Source organism: Anomaloglossus baeobatrachus, chromosome 1, assembly GCF_048569485.1.
Source record: "Anomaloglossus baeobatrachus isolate aAnoBae1 chromosome 1, aAnoBae1.hap1, whole genome shotgun sequence".
Lineage (NCBI taxonomy): Eukaryota > Metazoa > Chordata > Amphibia > Anura > Aromobatidae > Anomaloglossus > Anomaloglossus baeobatrachus.
The window spans coordinates 748,914,227-748,934,653 of record NC_134353.1 but is presented as its reverse complement, the minus strand read 5'-3'; the positions used below and the strand labels follow the sequence as shown (position 1 = coordinate 748,934,653).

The 20,427-nt window shown below is 43.8% G+C and overlaps 1 protein-coding gene across 3 annotated transcripts in view; it reads right to left on the bottom strand.

Annotated features, from left to right (window-relative positions):
• The window catches only part of ATP2A2 (ATPase sarcoplasmic/endoplasmic reticulum Ca2+ transporting 2), a 55,897-nt gene that overhangs the window by 2,597 nt on the left and 32,873 nt on the right, over nt 1–20,427 (bottom strand). The window contains exons 13-20 of one of the 3 annotated variants that reach the window (XR_012725286.1): nt 20,149–20,367; nt 19,564–19,899; nt 19,025–19,245; nt 12,749–12,951; nt 12,498–12,583; nt 12,206–12,339; nt 11,782–11,899; nt 7,904–10,575 (exon numbers count right to left, since the gene is read on the bottom strand). Coding sequence is in view for 1 of the 3 variants with exons in the window: in XM_075323611.1 (XP_075179726.1) it covers nt 10,455–10,575; nt 11,782–11,899; nt 12,206–12,339; nt 12,498–12,583; nt 12,749–12,951; nt 19,025–19,245; nt 19,564–19,899; nt 20,149–20,367 (1,438 nt within the window). In the remaining 2 variants the exon portion in view is untranslated. The remainder of the gene's footprint in view (nt 1–7,903; nt 10,576–11,781; nt 11,900–12,205; nt 12,340–12,497; nt 12,584–12,748; nt 12,952–19,024; nt 19,246–19,563; nt 19,900–20,148; nt 20,368–20,427) is intronic. The other 2 variants (XR_012725285.1, XM_075323611.1) reach the window with 2 other exon arrangements.

The following is a 20,427-nucleotide window of genomic DNA, read 5'->3' as shown; positions in this document are numbered from 1 at the left end:
CATCTATATTATGGACTAAAGACAATTTGTAATGTATGAATAGAACAGATATTCGATGAACCTTTGAGAATCAAATGTTGCTTCTAAGGAGGTAAAAGGGTAATGAGTAATTGACAACTTAGACCATGGGCGCACGTGGGGTATTTGGTTAGTATTTTTCCCCCTCAGTATTTGTAGCCAAAACCAGGAGTGCAACAATCAGAGGAAAAGTATAATAGAAACTTGCGCACCACTTCTGCATGTGTTACCCACTCCTGGTTTTGGCTACAAATAGAGAGGTAAAATACTCAATGTGTGCAAGTGGCTCTAAAAGCACAAAAAAAAAGAAAAAAAAAAATTACACCATTTTCCCCTTTGTGTTTTCCTCCACCATATTAAAAAGCCATTACACTTTATTTTTCCATGGCCATAGTTATTTGAGGGAAGCTACTTTTTTTAAATGGTCAATCAGAACCATTAAGGTAATACCAAGTTCATATACGGTAGTTTTCCTACACGTTTTGTTGCTTTGTAAAATAAAGAAAGCAATTTTAAATATCACAATTTTTAATATCCATAGATCTAACAACGGGAAATAAATTTCTATGAGAGCTTGTTTTTTGAGGGCGAGTTGTAGTTTCTAGTGCTGATATTATACAGTTTATACAACTTTGCATTTTGTTCAAGTGCTGGGGAGACACTGACCAACAAATGGCAATTCTGGTTACTTTTAGTTTACAGCATGGGTTAAATTATTTTATATTTTGAAAGATTGGACTGGGAACATGGAGTCATTTCAACTTCAGGTGGTTTAATTTTACTTTCCCCATTTTTAGTATTTTGAAAACTTGATTGTTTCTACAGTATAGTGCAATATATTACCATTGCAGTATATTGTCAAATTACTCTTTAATGAAGCCATAGGTGGGACGTTCTAGGAGTACAAACATGCCAGCAAGGTTTTTCTAAAGCTTTCCCTATACTGGAACTTTGGCCTTCTTAGGTGATATGACCCTGGAACAATTGAACATAGGAAGAAACATGTCGGGAAGCCATTAGGGACCTAGAGGGCAAGCATTTTAGGGTCATTTGTGGACTGCCCTTCTAAGGGATCCTCAGGGTCACCATAGTCCCATAGGGTATAAATCAGGCATATTCTGACTGGATGATCACCTGGTTGTGGCTAAAAAATGGTACCCTGAATTAATGGAAGATACAGATATCACACTCCATGAGAAAACTGGGTGAATAGATTCCATTATATTAATAATATTACATGAGGGTGTGAAACTTTTCAAACCTTTCTACATGATAATTAGCGGAACACTAAACCTCTTGTTCTCTAACGTCTCACATTAGAGTGGGTGGGTATAGACAAAGTATAGTTTTGAATTTGTCTTTAGATGTTGATTTGTTGGACAGATTGAGACGTCATAGAAAATTGTGGCTCTTTTTTAACGTAGCTATTAAAAAAGTTATTTTAATCTAGAACCTCACAATTCTGCTGAAACCTAGGAGTACCAACATGACAGCGACCGGGACTTCAGTAGGCGCAGGGCGTAAAACCTGGAGTATTGGCCTGTTCCTAAAATCGCTTTATACACCCACACAAGACAAGGGCCATACATTTCATCCCATATCAGCAAGGGGTAAAATCTAGAGATGGGTGAGAACTAAAATGCTTGGGTGCTCAGTACTCGAGTCAAACCGGTCAGACATTTTGAAAAAGTGCTCAACTTGGGTAATGTGTGTAATGGAAGTCAATGATTGGGCAGTTAGGAGAGTAATTCCACGGGGAGGGAGGGATTTTCTTTTTCTTCTGATACACTACAACCAAAAACGTTGTTTCAACCCCAGGAAGAGCCATTCAGAAACTGCGATTGGATATCCCTGGAGTGCCTGAATTGAAGCAAGCCTCTGCTTTGTGATAGTCGTTTCACAGGCGACACATTGAGCACTTGCGGATACTCTGCCGAGCACCACGAGTACCCAAACACTCAGATGCTTGATGGGAGTAACGAATAGTGGCAAAGTGCACTTGACACTTCAAAGTTTTTTAGTTTAACAATTATTTCATTGCTGATAATTTGGTATACTGTTTAGTAGACTTGTGTTCTTGTGCAATGATTTTTTTAAAATTTAATATAACCATTTGGCCAGTACCTGTTCAACCTTCCTGTTGTCTTTTTAGTTATTCTTGAATTAAAAGTTTCTAATAAAAGTTTAGCCACAAAAATGGTCCTCTGATAGGGCTAGTATTCATGCAGCCTTTCTGACCATATTGTGTCAATACAATAGTTTGGTTTTTAATTTAAGTGGTGGGGGGGGGGGGGGGGAAGTAGTTTTGTTTTTCTACAAATTTCAAAATTTTTTTTTTTTTATAGGCCATTTTACAAGAACCATAATGTTAAATTTTTTTTATTTTTTTCTTGGGGGTGGGGGGGGGGGGGGGGGGGGAGAGATTTGGGACTAGGAGATGGCTTTTTTTGTGCCGCAAGCTGACATTTTTACCAATACCATTTTTGGGTAGGTATAAGGGTTTAATCACCTCTTATTGCAATGTTGCGGAGGCTAAAAAAACAAATTCTTGAGTTAATTTTTTTTGTCCATTACGCTGTTTACTGATCAGATTAATGTATTGCATATTCTGATAGATCGGACTTTTTAGAATGCAGAGGCACCCCCTCTTCCCCAATTGAAAATAAAAATATTCATTTTAACTTTTTTTTTTCAAAACAACTTTATTGCATTTACTAGTCCCCTTAGGGGCTTGAAGGTGCGATCACTTGTGTTATATAGAGCAGGGCATCAGCACTGCTCTGTACAGCAGGAATCATGATCTCCTGTAAATGCCGGCTCACAGCATTACTCTGTACAGGAGAAATCACAATCGCCTGTGAATGCAGACTCACAGGATTGCGCTATACAGTAGAAATCCTGATCTCCTGTGAATGTCGTCTTGCAGCCAACGTTCACCGAAAGATAAATCATGACATACACAGGGGATGATCAGCTGACCCCAGCGGTCATGACAAAACATCAGAGCCCTGCGATCACAAAACTGCAGTGCTGATGGGAGTGGGGAATAACATGCTCCCCGCAGGAGTGTGTTGAAACCTGCGGTCAGTGATAGACAGCGGGATTTAACTTGATAACAGCCGCAGGCAGATCTCTTATCTACCAATGAATGGTGGAGCCACATGTCGGCTGATCAGATCAGCTGACATGTAGGGAAAGATGCGGGCTCTATTCAGCTTTTACACGGCTCCATGAGCACAATCAAGCAGCAGAAAGCTGATCCCTCCTACATTCAGAGCAGTGCCCGCTGCAAGAAACCTTTTAGTGCTCGACTGGGGTTTCAGAACACAGACCCCAACTGATCTACTGCACGCTAGGTATTACCTATAAAAAGGAAAAAACAAATTAAATGATACTTTTTAAACAGAACAGGAACGGATCTGCAGTCTTCCACAGCAGCCCACAGTGGATAACCTATCAAGGACAGGTTACCAATATTATATGGTCAGAGAACCGCCTTTAAAGACAAGGACATGGCATATTAATAAAAATGTATTAGGCTTTGCAAGCTTGTCAATGAGCTTGTTTTCTAGTAGGGAAACAAGTTGCACATTGCTTACAGTAAAACTCCAGTGTTATCAGAGTAATCCTATTTTTTAAAAAAACTGAAACTAAATTTTTACAAACTAAGAGGCTGTAACACTACAGGCAAGCATATTATGCCATTTGTAACATTTAATGTTTTCTGGAGGTAAAGTTTCAAAGTTTAAGACAATCATGGAAACTTTAATATCCTAAAATCCCATAATTAGTCAAGGTATTGAGAACTGGAAGACGCCGGCTTAAATTGGAGAATAATTAAGTTATATACTGTGAAAGATTGATGAAATGTAATGGAAAAAGTAGTAATACAAGACTTTCTGGCAGCTTTGATGTTTCAGACCGGAGTTGTACACAGCTTGGTCACCAGGAATGCCGGCTTTTAATGTAGCCATTTATGGACATCGGAGGCTTCAACCTCTTTCTAGCAAAAATGCTTAGAGTCAAACTGCTAAAGATGGAAGCTGTATCTGCAGCCAAGTGTAACCAGATAATTAAAAAGAGAGCAATAATGCTTGGGCTAAGAATAATGTCACTAATGAAATAAACCCGCAGTGTAGCTGCGTACACGAGTCATGCCTATTATGCTGAATATTAACATCATTTTTACATCAATTTCAGCAGTTGAATGCATTTTTGCAACAATCCTCCCTTTTACTCTCTTGCCAGTTTAAATAAATAGAATTAAAATAAACTAAGCTTTATTTTCTTATATGGAATATGATTCTCATGCCATATTAATGAGAGCAATTGTAAGCTTTAGTTTCATTTTTTTTTCGCTCAGTCTTTTCTTCATCTTTTATTTCTAATATGTGACAGGGACAGTACCGCCTGCAGATCGGTGGAGCTCTGGATCCTGAACCTCACCGATCACTCAAAACATTGGAACGGCTGAAGTGGATCTCCGGACCCATAACATCGGGGCATTTTGCACTGTCACATGGGGGAAGGTAGGTATGCTTTAAAGGATATTTAAACTATGCAAAATGTTTCTTTTGTTCAATTGCATCCAAAATGAAAATTTAAAGCAAGTGGCAAAACAGATCTCTTTCAAAATTCTACTTTTTCGTGCTGTCAAGTCTGGAAGAAAACACAGTTCTGTGAAGGCGCTGCACAGTTTGAGAAGACCACAAATGGTGAAAAGCATCCCGAGCTGGGGTGGACATACCATTGCACAGGGACACGAAGTTATGGGGCCACATCCACCTCCAAAAGCAGGTGGAATTGTGTGTGTGTCCACTCCTGATCCCCAGGTATCAGAAGGGAAGAAAAAAAAAAAACAAAAAAAACACAGAAAACAGAGGAAGGAGTGAGAGATCAAAGGCTATGTGCAAATGTAAAATGAAAACAGAATGCCCATTTCAAACTGGGGCGGGAGGAGAAATACACTAGTGTCTTTCAAAGAATGGATCCCATAAATTGTAGAAGAGGAGATCCACAAAAGGAATCTGTGCTAATATATGAGAACCACAGAAGGTGGTGGCAGCAGCATACTGGACATACAGGTCCACATCCAGCATGTACTGTATTACTGGGCGAGACAAGTCCACTTGAGAAAGATGTAACACAAGACCAGGTTGCAAACACTTTATCAGGAGACATTGGCACTTAAATCCAGGCATCATAAAAGAGACCTAAATGTAATCTCACTAGAAGACTCAGAGGTGCTTCTGTCAGCAAGTCTGAAATCAGGAAAGCCAACCAGTCATAAGATAAAGGAGAGCTGCTGTCCGACAATTGCACCTTCCAGAAGCACCATCCAGAATGCCAAGCAAGAAGCTTTCAAAAAACCCAAGAGCTAATTCGGTACAGTACACAATCACATCCTCCAGAATCTTTACATTTTCTTGCACTTTTTAATAAGCAAAAGTAGCATTTTATTATTAAACCAAAACTGCTCTGTTTGCAACAATGAACATACACAAGTGCATCTCAATAAATAAGAATATCCGCAAAAAAGTTTTCAGTAATTCAATAGAAAAAGGTAAATGTATATATTATATAGTCATTACAAACAGATCTATTTGTGTTTATTTCTGTTAATGTTGATGATTGTCTTATAGCCAATGAAAACCCAAAAGTCATCTCAGAAACTTAGAATAATTACCACAAAACACCTGCAAAGGCTTCCTAAGTGTTTTAAATGGTCCTTAGTCTGGTTCAGTAGGCTACAATCATGGGGAAGACTATTAACTTGATAAGATGTAAAGAAGGCAGTCACTGACAAGCCACAAAAGGTTGTTGCTAAAGAAGCTGGCTGTTCAGTGTTGTATCCAAGTATATTAATGGAATGTTAAGTAGAAGGAAAAAGTGTGGTAGAAAAAAGGTGCACAACCAACAGGTATAACCACAGTCTTGATAGGATTGTTAAGAAAAGCCCATTGAAAAATTTGGGGGGAGATTCACAAGGGGTGGCCTGCCGCTGGAGTCCGCTCTTCAAGAGCCAACACACACAGGACGTATCCAGGACATGGGCTACAAGTGTCGCATTCCTTCTGTCAAGCCACTCATGACCAATAGACAATGCCAGAAGCGTCTTACCTGGGCCAAGGAGAAAAAGAACTGGACTGTTGCTCAGTGGTTCAAGGTGTTTTTAGACGAAAGTAACTTTCACATATCATTTGGAAATCAAGGTTCCAGAGTCTGGAGGAAGAGTGGAGAGGCCACAATCCAATCTGCTTGAGGTCTAGTGTGAAGTTTCCACAATCATTGGTTTGCTTAGCCATGTCATCTGCTGGTGTAGGTCCACTGTGTTTTATCAAGACCAAAGTCAGCGCAGCCGTCTATCAGGAAATTTTAGAGCACTTCATGCTTCCCTCTGTCGACAAGCTTTTTGGAGATGGAAATGTTATTTTCCAGCAGCACTTGGCACCTGTCCACACTGCCAAAAGTAGCAATATCTGGTTTAATAACCACAATATCACTGTGCTTGATTGGCCAGCAAACTCGCCTGACCTAAACCCCATAGAGAATCTATGGGGTATTGTCAAGAAGCTGAGCGACACCAGACCCAACAATGCAGACGAGCTGAAGGCTGCTATCAAAGCAACCTGGGCTTCCATAACACCTCAGCAGTGTCACAGGCTGATCACCTCAAGGGCCACGCTACATTGCTGCAGAAATTCACGCCAAAGGAGCCCCGACCAAGTATTAAGTGCATTTACTGTACAGACTTTTCAGTAGGCGCCAACATTTCTGCTTTTAAAATCATTTTTTCAGTTGGTCTTATATAATATTCCAATTTTCTGAGATAATGACTTTCGGGTTTTCATTGGCTGAAAGCCATAATCATCAACATTAACAGAAATAAACACTTTAAATAGATCACTCGGTGTGTAAGGACTATATAATGTGTTTCACTTTTTGTACTGAATTACTAAAATAAACTTTTTGGATGATTTTATAATTCTTTGTGCACTAGCATCTATTTCATGTTGATGGGCGAATCACTTTGGCAAAGACAGACCTTTGATTTCTAGTGTACTGTGGGCAGACATCTTAAAGTCTTTTCCATACATTTATTCCTAACCTCATCGATTTGCTGTAATTAAAAATAAGAAGGGAAGTAAAACTTGATCATTTTTAAATACAGCAAGCTGATAAGCCAAAAAGGTAAGAGGGTATGAACAAAAAACTACTTTATTCCCTAGCAAATCAAAAATGCTTAATTACGACTAAAAATGTACTAAACAATGACGAGCCCATTGAAAACAGACTATTCGCTTTAGTCCCTATTTATGTGGCTTTACCGTGGAATATAGTTATGCAAAATCCAAAAATAAAAAACATGTAGTCCCAGAATTATCAAGACCAGCGTGAACAAAGCCAGTCTTGATGGGATGGGCGGGGGGGGGGGGGGAAGGAATGTGTTGGGAGTCAAAAACTCCCGATTCATTAAGAGTGGTGTGTGCCTTGCCACAAATCTTACTCCAGTTACTGACTAGAGTAATTTATTTTTATGTAAAATGTGCCTGTTTGTCATGGTGTCGTGTTTATGTCCCACCCATTTTGGTGGAGCTAGCAAATCTGGCATGAAACTGCCAGACGCTGCAAAGGTGGTTTGATTTTTCCTTACACACAAGATTTCTGGCAAGAACAATTTGATGATTCGAGGCTGTAATGTTCAGGTTTGCCAAGCAGAATTTCTCTTACTCTAGTTAATAATAAACTTCTAGTGATAAAAAGGACAACTATGTAAAAGTCCCTCATGCTGGTATTTTCTTATAGAATGTCCCTTTGTATTTAGAAAGGCAAAAACCCAATTCCCAATTAACAGAACTCTACATGTCCAAAATGTTCCACTTACCTGATTGGTACTTGTCCAGAGATCCACTGCTGACCTTTCCTGTGCTGTGCTGCAGCCACTAGTGTGTCAGTTAAGTGAAACTTTAGGCCTGAATTGTAGGCCTTCTTGCCTTAAGGAGCCTCCCCACTTTACTGAAAATTCAGAACAGATTCTTAAAATACTCATCCTTCCTACACTGCTGTGAACCAAATTCTTAAAACCTTCTACAGATTCTCATCTGGAAAACCCTACTAAGTGTTTCAAAATTCAACGCAAGAATAAGACCACTTGACTGGTCACTAAAAGACATGTAAAGCCCAATCTTGGTGGCGAGTGATAATTGCAACTCATGTTAGGAGTCATGATGGACGGCCTAGACTGTAAAAGTCCGGATCCGTGCAGTTTTAAAAAGGTACCCGCATGCTGGGTCCGGGATTTCAGATATTGATCCAGAACCAGCACTCAGGAAATAAAAAAAATAAATAAAAAAAAAAAAATGAAGCAAGAGCTTCATACTTACCGAGGCTCCAGTGCGGATGTAACCGCTCCCGTGGCCTCTCCTTCACATCCTGGACCACTCATTATTGCTCATCCATATGCACTGCTTTCCCCGTCCACCAGCAGTCTTGGCGTCTGTGATGGGAAGCGCCAGACACACTGTCACTCTGTGGGGGTGTGTCTGACTGCAACCAACCACAGATGCCGGTGGGCGGGGAAAGCAGTGCATATGCAATGAAGGCTAATATGCGGCATCAGAAGGGAAAGAACAGCCTGGAAGCAGTGTACAGTTGTGCCGGAGCCTTAGTAAGTACAGCGCACATTCTCCTATCCCTTCTACCAACGTTTCTAAATCTGGTTCCATGATCTGAATGTCCAGCTAAACCCTAATGGTGGAATCTACCCTACATATGAAATGTAAGTGTAGGACAGGGACAGACTCAGTGCAAAGTATTGGGAAACTTAACCACTTTTATTCTTTAGCAACAATACAGACTGGAAATTCTTGCATCGTTACATGAACCGGCTACGACGGAGTGTTTGAAAGGCAATGAATACTCACTTTAGTTGAGTGTTGGAAGGCATTTGGAGAAAAACACCACAATTAGGACGGTTAATGACCTAAACTTTGGTGGCTGAGGGAAGTCAACCTGAAAACATGCTCTAACAGTTAAATGATGGTCATTAGTGTCACTTTAAAATAAAAATAGATCTATACAATATGTTCATTTGGTCATGTGCTATTTACAGGTTTTACAAAATAAAACAAAGTTAAATACAAGGTTATTTCCCCAACGCTGGTTAATACAGGTTAGAAGAATAACTTGCAATGATAACAGATGGATGGTTGCTTGCCAACAACTGTGAAATATAATCCAGCTTTATCTTTGCAGTGCAATTTTTTGATCACACGCGTACATAACAAAATGTTCTATGTAGAAAAAAAAGAATGCTAAAGAAAAAAAAATAAGGAACTTAAGGTGATTAAGCATTTGTAAGACAAGACATGTTTCTCTGTCCATTAAAAGGTTTTATTTTTTTAACTAGGCTGTGAAGCATAGCCCATAGAATGGGCAACAATGGGGGGAAAAATAGGTTGGCTACAATAAAAATACATTAGACATTTAAATAAATAACCTTAAAAATATATGGAAGGAAAATACGATCTGAACTTAAATCGGGGGCGATCTGCACAAGCGAGAATAGGCATACCTCTTACAGAAAAATCAGACGGGTGTAAACAAGAAAAGAAAAATCAATAAAATGACAGACGGGGAAACAAAATACTGACTGAGGTAGCAATTATCTGCTTAGTGCAGAAAAACAAAAACTGGCTTATGGCTATATAAAAAGAAAAAGCCCATTAGACAGACAATATAATGATATCAAACCAAATCCAAATGACCATGCAGAAACACAGATCATGCTTTGTAATTTTAGTCAATTAAATTTTACAAGTTCCCTAAATCTGCTAACTTTCTGCAGATAACGTCCATTGGATCAAATTAGAATTCCTTTTCGCTTCCTTTTTTTTATTTTTTTTTTTTAGTTTTTCTTTTAATGAGAATGGAGATTATGAAACCGAACACTGTACATGCTTTTTTTCCCCATCTACAAAAAAAATATTTGCATAAAATATAGTGTTAGTCCTCTGTACATATCAAACACTACATGAAAAGGAGGAGAAAATTTTTTTTTTAAAATAAAAAAAAAGGAGAAAGCCTCTTGTCTGCGCTGCTGTCAAGAGGCTTTGGTGGGTCAAATGGGAGCCAAATGAGAAAATAAGACCTAGTATGGGAAACAAACTTGCCTTCACCAGCACTATGTTCATGTGAAATTTCAGCAGAAATAGACAGTTGCTTTAAACAAAAAAAAAAAAAAAAAAAAGGGTTAAGTTAGACATTTCCATTCTGTAAAAACGTCAGTCAAGACCAAAACATCTCAGTAATGTTAGTGTCGGTGCTGTAAAGCCAGATAATCAAAGGTAAGGTAATGAACACAAACGGCCAAGAAATCCCCTCAGTGCATGCGGAAAAAGTGCACGGTTTGGCTGCAGGCTTTTCACACTCTTTACCAGGTTCCAAGTAGTTACGGGCAAAATATTTAAGTGACTCATCCAGAAGGATAACGGGTAATGAGATTTTCAGCACCATCAACCACTGAATCAAGTTCAAAGGAGTAATCTGGAAAATAAGCTATAAAAAGAAAAAGGGAAGAAAAAAATAAAAAGTAAAGTAAGGTATCCGCTCACATGTTTAAAGACCTAATTTATTATGGTTAAGAGTTGGTACGAATCTATTCACGCCCCCTACTCCATCAGCCAAAATAATAGGCATTGGACAGTGGCCGCTGGAATTTGGAGTTCAGCTTCTCACCCAACTGGGTCCACAGCTCTTTTGATTAACTGGCTTAGCGCAATGCCAGTGTTGTGGAGTGACACACATGTAACATCAAGCCATGTCAGAATGGCTAATCAAGAAGAGCCATGGATGCTTCCCAGTGATAACCTCACGCCAAAAAAGAGGCAATTTCGGTCCAATCCTCTGTTCTCCTTCCCCATACCTCTCGATCCACTGCTCAGTCAGTTGGCGTTTTGGATGAGGGAACCTGGTCTCACCATCATAAAATCTTCCTGCATGAATCCCTCTTTATGGCCAAGAAACATACAGCCTTACGATGGATGGGCAACTCTGACCCCACTGTACATGCTTGGATAGAGCGAGTGAACGCAATGCTTCCCTTTGAACGGACTGTACCAAAATAGAGGATGTCCTCAATAGTATGCTAAAGTTTGGTAGATGTGGAATTCCTCTCCCCTTACTTTATCCACCTAAGTGAACTGTGGTCAGTATTGGACTGGTCTTTGCTTTAAATGCTTTCTGGTTCGCGCTCAATGGCAGGAATGGTTATATAATTGCTTTTGTTTTCTTTTTATTAATAATACTAACATAATATAATATATATATATATATTTCAGATACATCAGCTACGTAATTGTTTTTCATGTCATATGGAGTCACTTCTGCCCTATACTGGCTTGACATCAGACTGTAGAGTACGGTTCATGTTCAGATGAGGACTTCTTTTTACATGTATTGTAGTCCAATATACATGTACTCTATAGGTTTCTACTCTGTAGATTTCATACTAATAACGTGTCCACCTTTATGGCTCATTTTTTGGGAATCTTTCTCATAGGTTTCTACTCTGTACCTGTTATACTTGTTTTTGCAGTTAATACACAAATATTATAAAAAAAAGAAGAAGCCATAAATTGACTCCATGAACTAAAAGGTGGTGTTCCTTCTCCCATACAGAGGTGACAGACTATGGTCATGGTTGATGAAATAGGATGTGCAGAACAATTTGTACCAACCCTGCTGTCTCAAATCTGAACATACCGGCAATGGTTCTACATAAAGAATTAGAAAATGAAGAGACATGGATAAGCAAATCGAGCCCAGAAGCCAAACGTTCTCCCACGGAGGCATTCTCAGAAGGGACTGATTTTCAGATAAGCTATAACAAAGGGAAAATAAAACCATTAGAGGAGAGTAATACTACAAGTCTTCTAGTTCTCCATATCGGAAAAACAAATACATATTAAAAGTATTTAGCTCACAACGGGTTAAAAATCACATAATCATGAAATCCAGAGACCTAACTGTGCTAGTGCCCGTACCACTGAACAGACGCTCCTGTTACATTTAGCTAGAATGACTTCATGAAGATTTTCATTCATATTCAGAAAGAAAAAAAAAAAAAAAAAGGATTGAACAAGCAAAAGCCAAGTCTAGGAACTAGTACTTTGCAAAAAATGGTTACCTGTTCAAAGCGTTACACATTTCAATGGTAACTAGTACAGACAATGCCATGGTCATTGGGTACGGAGATTCAAAGACTTCGCATGCAACATTTGCAAACTCTGGGTTGTCGTCTTTGCACTGAAGAAAGTGGCTCTAGAATGAGAAATCAGTTTATGTAAGCATTGCCATTCACATACTTTGCAATACTGTTCCACCATGGAGTCTACGATTTTCATCTTTGAACCATGCACAGTAATCCTTGAACCCCAATTTCTCAAATTTCATATGAAATAAAATGTGGAGATGAATACCAGTTGGTAGTAGGTAACTCTTGGCCCATCGTCGGCTGCAATAAACCACCAGGCTGCGGCTCCAACTGTAGCGGCACCAACATAACCTGTTTAATAGATAAACACGATCCATGAGATCCAAGCAATGTATTCAGACTTTAGATCAAATTTCAATTGTGGCCCTTTTAGTCAGTCACAGTACCAGGGGTGGGAGAACAAAAACTGGATCAAAGACATTCTTTATAGTATTAGGGAAATGAAGCAATACTTACATCCAATTGCAAGGTAGCGAAAGAATAGCCAGCCACTGATAAGTGGCTCCTTAGGATTACGTGGCGGCTTGTTCATGATGTCCAGATCGGGAGGATTGAAGCCCAATGCAGTGGCAGGGAGGCCGTCTGTTACCAGATTTACCCACAGTAGTTGAACAGGAATTAATGCCTCTGGGAATCCAAGGGCAGCAGTCAGGAAAATACTGAAGAGAGAGAAATATATCAATTACACAAATATGAACATACTAAGGGGTTCGCCCGGAGAAGGGAATTTTGTTTACTTACTGTAAATTCCTTTTCTTCTAGCTCCTATTGGGAGACCCAGACAATTGGGTGTATAAGCTACTGCCTCCGGAGGCCACACAAAGTATTACACTTTAAAAAGTGTAACCCCTCCCCTCTGCCTATACACCCTCCCGTGCATCACGGGCCCATCAGTTTTGGTGCCAAAGCAGGAAGGAGGAACTTATAAATTGGTCTAAGGTAAATTCAATCCGAAGGATGTTCGGAGAACTGAAACCATGAACCAAAAGAACCCTTCAACATGAACAACATGTGTACACAAAAGAACAACAGCCCGAAGGGAATAGGGGCGGGTGCTGGGTCTCCCAATAGGAGCTAGAAGAAAAGGAATTTACGGTAAGTAAACAAAATTCCCTTCTTTGTCGCTCCATTGGGAGACCCAGACAATTGGGATGTCCAAAAGCAGTCCCTGGGTGGGTAAAAGAATACCTCGATAAAAAGCCGAAAAAACGGCCCTCTCTTACAGGTGAGCAACCGCCTCCTGAAGGACTCGCCTACCTAGGCTGGCATCTGCCACAGCATAGGCATGAACCTGATAGTGTTTCGAGAAAGTGTGCAGACTCGACCAGGTAGTGCTGACACACCTGCTGAGCCGTAGCCTGGTGACGCAATGCCCAGGATGCCCCTGCGGCTCTGGTAGAATGGGCTTTCAGCTCTAAAGGAATCGGAAGCCCAGAAGAACGGTAGGCTTCAAGGATCAGTTCCTTGATCCACCAAGCCAAGGTTGACTTGGAAGCCTGCGACCCCTTACGCTGACCAGTGACAAGGACAAAGAGCGCATCAGAACGGCGCGGGGGCGCAGTGTGCGAAAAGAAGAGCCGGAGTGCTCTCCCGAGATCTAACAAGTGCAATCCTTTTCACAATTGTGAACTGGATGAGAGCCAAAAGAAGGTAAGGAGATATCCTGATTGAGAAGAAAAGGAGGATACCACCTTAAGTAGGCGTTCCGGGACCGGACGCAGAACCACCTCATCCTGGCGAAACACCAGGAAGGGGGCTTTGCATGACAGCGCTGCTAGCTCAGACACTCTCCGAAGTGATGTGCCTGCCACTAGGAAGACCACCTTCTGCGAAAGGCGTGATAGAGATAGCTGAGAACGCTAAGAGCCAGGACTCAATGGCCACCCAGTCAGGTTGAAGACCGCAGAATTCAGATGGAAAATGGCCCTTGGGACAGCAAGTCTGGTCGGTCCGGGAGTGCCCACGGTCGACCCACCGTGAGGTGCCACAGATCCAGGTATCACAACCTCCTCGGCCAGTCTGGAGCGACGAGGATGGCGCGGCGGCAGTCGGACCCGATCTTGAGTAACACTCTGGGCAGCAGCGCCAGAGGAGGAAATACATAAGGCAGTCGAAATTGCGACCAGTCCTGAACTGATGCGTCCGCCGCCAGCGCTCTGTGCTGGTGGTTGATGTACGCGACCGCCGTGGCGTCGTCCGACTGTATGCGGATCTGCCTGCCCTCCAGCCACCGCTGGAACGACTTTAGGGCTAGCTACACTGCCCTTATCTCCAGAACATTGATCTGAAGGGAGGACTCTGTCAGAGTCCAGGTTTCCTGAGCCCTGTGGTGGAGGAAGACCGCTTTCCACCCTGACAGACTCTCGTCCGTCGTGACCATAGCCCAGGATGGGAGCAGGAAGGATTTTTCTTTCAACCAAGAAGTGGGAAGAAGCCACCCCTGAAGAGAGGTTTTGTCTGCCAGTGAAAGAGAGACGTTCCTGTCTAGGGACGTCGACTTCCTGTCCCATTTGCGGAGAATGTGCCCTTGGAGTGGACGCAGATGAAACTGTGCAAAGGGAACTGCCTCCATTGCTGCCACCATCTTCCCTAGGAAGCGTGTGAGGCGCCTTAAGGGGTGAGACTGGGCCCGAAGGAGAAAGTGCACCCCTGTCTGCAGCGCACGCTGTTTGTCCAGCGGTAGCTTCACTATCTCTGAGGGAGAATGAAACTCCATCCCGAGGAAAGTCAGTGATTGGGTCGGTGTCAATTTTTACTTTGGGAAATTGATGATCCACCCGAACCTCTGGAGAGTCTCCAGAGCAATGTTCAGGCTGTGTTGACATGCCACCCGGGAGGGTGCCTTGACTTAGGAGATCGTCTAAGTAAGGGATCACCGAGTGTCCCTGAGAGTGTAGGCCCATCATCACTGATGCCATAACCTTGGCGAAGACCCGTGGGACTGTCGCCAGGCCGAAAGGCAGAGTCACGAGCTGAAAGTGTTCGACCCGGAGGTGAAACACCGGAAGCGTTGATGCTATGGTGTAATCGGCACATGGAGATAAGCATCCCTGATGTCGATTGATGCTAGGAAGACTCCCTGGGACATCGAAGCGATGACTGAGCGGAGAGATTCCATCCGAGACCGCCTGGTTCTCACGTGTCTGTTGAGCAGAATGAGGCCCGGAACGGACCGGAATGATCCGTCCTTTTTTGGTACCCCGAACAAGTTGGAGTAAAGACCGCGACCACGTTCTTGAAGCGGAACGGGGATCACAACTCCATCTGCAAAAACGAGTCGGAGGACGAGAGCTGAGCTCTATCCTGTAAACGTGAGACGGAATGTCTCTCACCCATCGGTTTTTCATCCAATTGCTCGCCAAACAGACGGTCGCCAGAAAATGGCAAACCGGTTAAGAACTTCTTGGAAGCAGAGTCTGCCTTCCATTCGTGTAGCCATATGGCCCTGCGGACTGCCACCGAATTGGCGGATGCTACCGCTGTACGGCTCGCAGAGTCCAGGACGGCGTTTATGGCGTAGGACGAAAAAACCGACGCCTGAGAAGTCAAAGACACAACCTGCGGGGCAGAGGTACGTGCGACCGCATTAGTCTCAGACAGACAAGCTGAGATAGCTTGGAGTGCCCACACGACTGCGAAGGCAGGAGCAAAGACGCGCCTATGGCTTCATAGATGGATTTCATCATGAGCTCTATTTGCCTGTCAGTGGCATCCTTGAGCGATGAACCATCTGCCACTAATACTACGGATCTAGCCGCCAGTCTGGAGACTGGAGGATCCACCTTGGGACACTGAGCCCAACCCTTGACTACGTCAGGGGGGAAGGGTAACGTGTGTCATTAAGGCGCTTAGTAAAGCGCTTGTCCGGAAATGCTCTGTGCTTCTGGACAGCATCTCTGAAGTTATAGTGATCGAGAAACGCACTCCGGGGACGTTTGGGAAACCTAAACTGGTGTTTCTCCTACTGTGAAGCCGACTCCTCTATAGGTGGAGTTGGGGGAGAAGGACTAGCACCTGGTAGATGGACGTTATAAGGTCATTTACTATGGCGTCCCCTTCAGGTGTATCCAGATTGAGAGCAACGTCAGGATCAGAGCCCTGAGCTGCGACCTCCGCTTCATCCTCCAGAGAGTCCTCATGCTGAGACCCCGAACCGCGTGATGAAGTCTGGGAAGGTTCCCAGCAAGCCCGCTTAGCCTGTCTGAGGCTGCGGTCCGTGTCGGAGTTCTCACCGTGGGATCTGGGAGCCACCCCAGGAGCCCTTTGCTGTATCGACCGAGAGGGGCCTGGGGGCGATGAACTCACAGTGCCCTGGCCCTGTGTTACCGGTCTGGACTGCCAAGCTACTAGTATTTTAGCAGACCATCTGTCCATAGACTGAGCCATGGAATGTGAAGCGACTCAGAGCTTCTCAGTCAAAATTGTAAACTCTGTCCCTTCCATCTGTGCAGTGGAAACCGGCGGTACCACCTGAGCCGAGGGTCCCACCAGTGCCGGAGGCTCCGGCTGAGTGAGTGCCACAGGGGCCGAGCATTGTCACAATGAAAGTAGGTGGAACCCGCAGGTAACATAGCCGCACAAGAGGTACAGGTTGCAAAATAAGCCTGTGCCTTGGCCCCCTTGCTTTCTGCGGACGACATGCTGTTGTCTCCTCTTAGAGATATAGCCAAAAGCAAATAATGCTGCCGAATAGAGAAAACGTATACTTATATATATATATATATATATATATACATACACATACATACTTCGGCACCCAAGGGGGGCCAGCACCTGACAACTGGTGTGGCTTACCAACCGCCCAAGCGGTGGTGTGTCCACCAGATTCCCTGCCTGGGACTCCCAGAGCTGCGGAGCTCATTCTGAAATCCTCCACCGGCAGAAGTGATTATAACAATGGCTGCCCGCGTTCTGAGGGGAGGAGGGAGCCGTGGAAGTGCCTAATAAAGTGCGGGCATCTGGTGCCCCACAATGCTCAGTGAGGGGGGAGGAGGATACCAAAGCATGCTCCAGCCCTCACTGCCGATGTCCAGTCGGCCGTCCCGCTCCTACCCCTGACTGGCAGGCCCGGGGGCGGGAGTACATGGTACTAGGCCGCAAAAGCCGGGGACTAAAGTTAAAAGCGCGGTCGGCGCGGTAGTCCCGGCTCACAAACCACACAGCAGCCGCTGCGGCGTCTGTAACACAGGCGCTGCATGCACCGTCCCTAAGGGGACACAGAGTACCTCATGGATGCAGGGCCCTGTCCCTGATGATATCCAGCCTCCTGTCCGTCAGATTCCCCCAGGGGCTGCGGAGGGAGCCCGGTCCCAGTGAACGGCGACCGGTTAGGATCCCACTTCTCCCAGAACTGCGGAGCTCGTTCTGAAATCCCCCACCGGCAGAGGTGATTATATCAATGGCTGCCAGCGTTCTGAGGGGAGGGTGGAGCCGTGGGCGTGCCTAATAAAGTGCGGGAAACTGGTGCCCCACAGTGCTCAGTGAGGGGGGAGGAGGATACCAAAGTATGCTCCAGCCCTCACTGCCGACGTCCAGTCGGCCGTCCCGCCCTTACCCCTGACTGGCAGGCCCGGGGGCGGGAGTATATGGTACTAGGCCGCAAAAGCCGGGGACTAAAGTTAAAAACGCGGCCGGCAAACAGGTGCGGTCGGCGCGGTAGTCCCGGTCTCACCAACCACACAGGAGCCGCTGCGGCGTCTGTAACACAGGCGCTGCATGCACCGTCCCTAAGGGGACACAGAGTACCTTATGGATGCAGGGCCCTGTTCCTGATGATATCCAGGCTCCTGTCCGTCAGATTCCCCCAGGGGCTGCGGATGGAGCTCGGTCCCAGTGAATGGTGACCGGTTAGGATCCCACTTCTCCCAGAGCCTCTAAGGGATGGGGAAGGAAAACGGCATGTGGGCTCCAGCCTCTGTACCCGCAATGGGTACCTCAACCTTAACAACACCGCCGACTCAGTGGGGTGAGAAGGGAGCATGCCGGGGGCCCTGTGGGGGGCCCTCTTTTCTTCCATCCGATATAATCAGCAGCTGCTGCTGACTAAAATGTGGAGCTTGTGTGCATGTGTGCCTCCTTCAACACAAAGCTAAAAACTGATGGGCCCGTGATGCACGGGAGGGTGTATAGGCAGAGGGGAGGGGTTACACTTTTTAAAGTGTAATACTTTGTGTGGCCTCCGGAGGCAGTAGCTATACACCCAATTGTCTGGGTCTCCCAATGGAGCGACAAAGAAATATTGAATCTCTATAAAGCACCAATCCAGCATTTTGATTTTTATTGCACGGCTGGAGTGGCGCTTTAAATCTTAGTCTCCTGCCCCCTGTATTATATTCACCTTCCGGTGGCTTCACAGTCTATCGCCGCGGCTCCAGGATTTGTGACATGCCGGCTACTGCAGGAATAGCTGTAGCGCCGGAGGTCACTCAAATGCAAGTCTCAGAGCCTCGTTCTAGCTCTCAGCGTTACATTGAGCTCTAGTGACGTAACCGGTCAGTCAGAAGTTACTGTCATTAGATGGCACCGCGAGACTGGAGCGGCATCGGTAAAAGGTGAAGCCACCAAAAAAGGAATATGTGACAAGGGACTTACATTGAAAGCGCCACTCCAGTGCCGAAAAGACAAACAAATACTGGAGTAGTGCTTTAAAACTATAGCGTAGACCTGGCAACTTTTAAGCAAGAGCTATAGTTTACCACCAAAATATTCCATCATTAAAAGCTCAATACATACCAAACCACTTCTCCCACATTGGAAGAAATGAGATATCGGATGAACTGCTTCATGTTGTTGTAAATTGCACGTCCTTCCTCAACAGCAGCTACGATAGTGGAGAAGTTGTCATCAGCCAGAACCATTTCAGAAGCAGTTTTAGCAACTGCAGTACCGGATCCCATAGCTATTCCAATCTCAGCTTTTTTAAGAGCAGGGGCGTCATTTACACCATCTCCAGTCTGAAAGGAGAGAAAGATAGCTTACTCATAATTGGAACCCAATGGCATCAAAATTAAACCACACAACCTAGAAAACCAACCCTAAATATTTAGAGAACAGGAGCGGATCAATCTCCTGAATTACCCATTGCTGCAGATATACTCACAGGCCCCATATTAGCATGGACCACAAAATGCACAGTGTGTGAATTTAGCACAAAGAAGGCTTTGTTTGCTGAAGGTTGTGAAACACAAATATCCAGCTACTGCCGAATTCAAGGTTCTCGCAGAACAAGTCTACATTCAATACAAAAGAAAAAAACAGTCTTCTGAACTTACCATAGCTGTAATTTCATCAAAAGACTGTAGAAATTCAACAATCTTTGATTTGTGTGATGGCTCTACACGGGCGAAGCACCGTGCGTTCATGCAAGCGTCCCTCTGTGCAGCTGGAGATAGCTCGTCAAACTCGCGGCCAGTGAACGCCCTTTCGGAAACATCTTCATCTTCACGGAAGATACCAATACGTCGGCAAATTGCTACGGCTGTTCCTTTGTTATCACCAGTAATCATGATCACACGTATCCCAGCCTGTCTGCACATTTTTACAGATGCGGCCACCTCTGTTCTTGGAGGGTCCAACATGCCGACACAGCCAACAAATGTCAGATTGGTCTAAATATGAAGAGGCCAAAATACATTTTATTAATTACAGTAAATTTTACAGCGCCAGAAGATGGGATTTACCCCTGTTCTATACATTTCCTAAACTAAGCCAGTAACACAAATTTCTTTTATGTAGAGAATATGTATAATACACAATCAGGGCAACATCTGTAGAAATCACTGCATCTAGTCACTAACGAGACATTCGTCATGTTAATTAGGTGAAATCAAGGTTACTGAAATACTTCAACTTCTCACCTCATAAGTAATAAAATTGGAAGATTCTTCCAGATTCATTTCCTCTTTTCGGGGAGGGCTGTCGTGTGTTGCCAATGCCAAGCAGCGCAGCGTGTCCCTGCCGGTTCCCCACTCTCTGATCACACTCATTATCTTCTGCTTAATTCCTGCCGTCAAAAGTACTTTTCCGTTACCGACCCGGATATGGGTACAGCGATCGATTAAACCTTCAGGGGCCCCCTAAAAAAATAATGTATTTTTGTACTTTCATTCATACACTGCTACATAATACGTCATCAC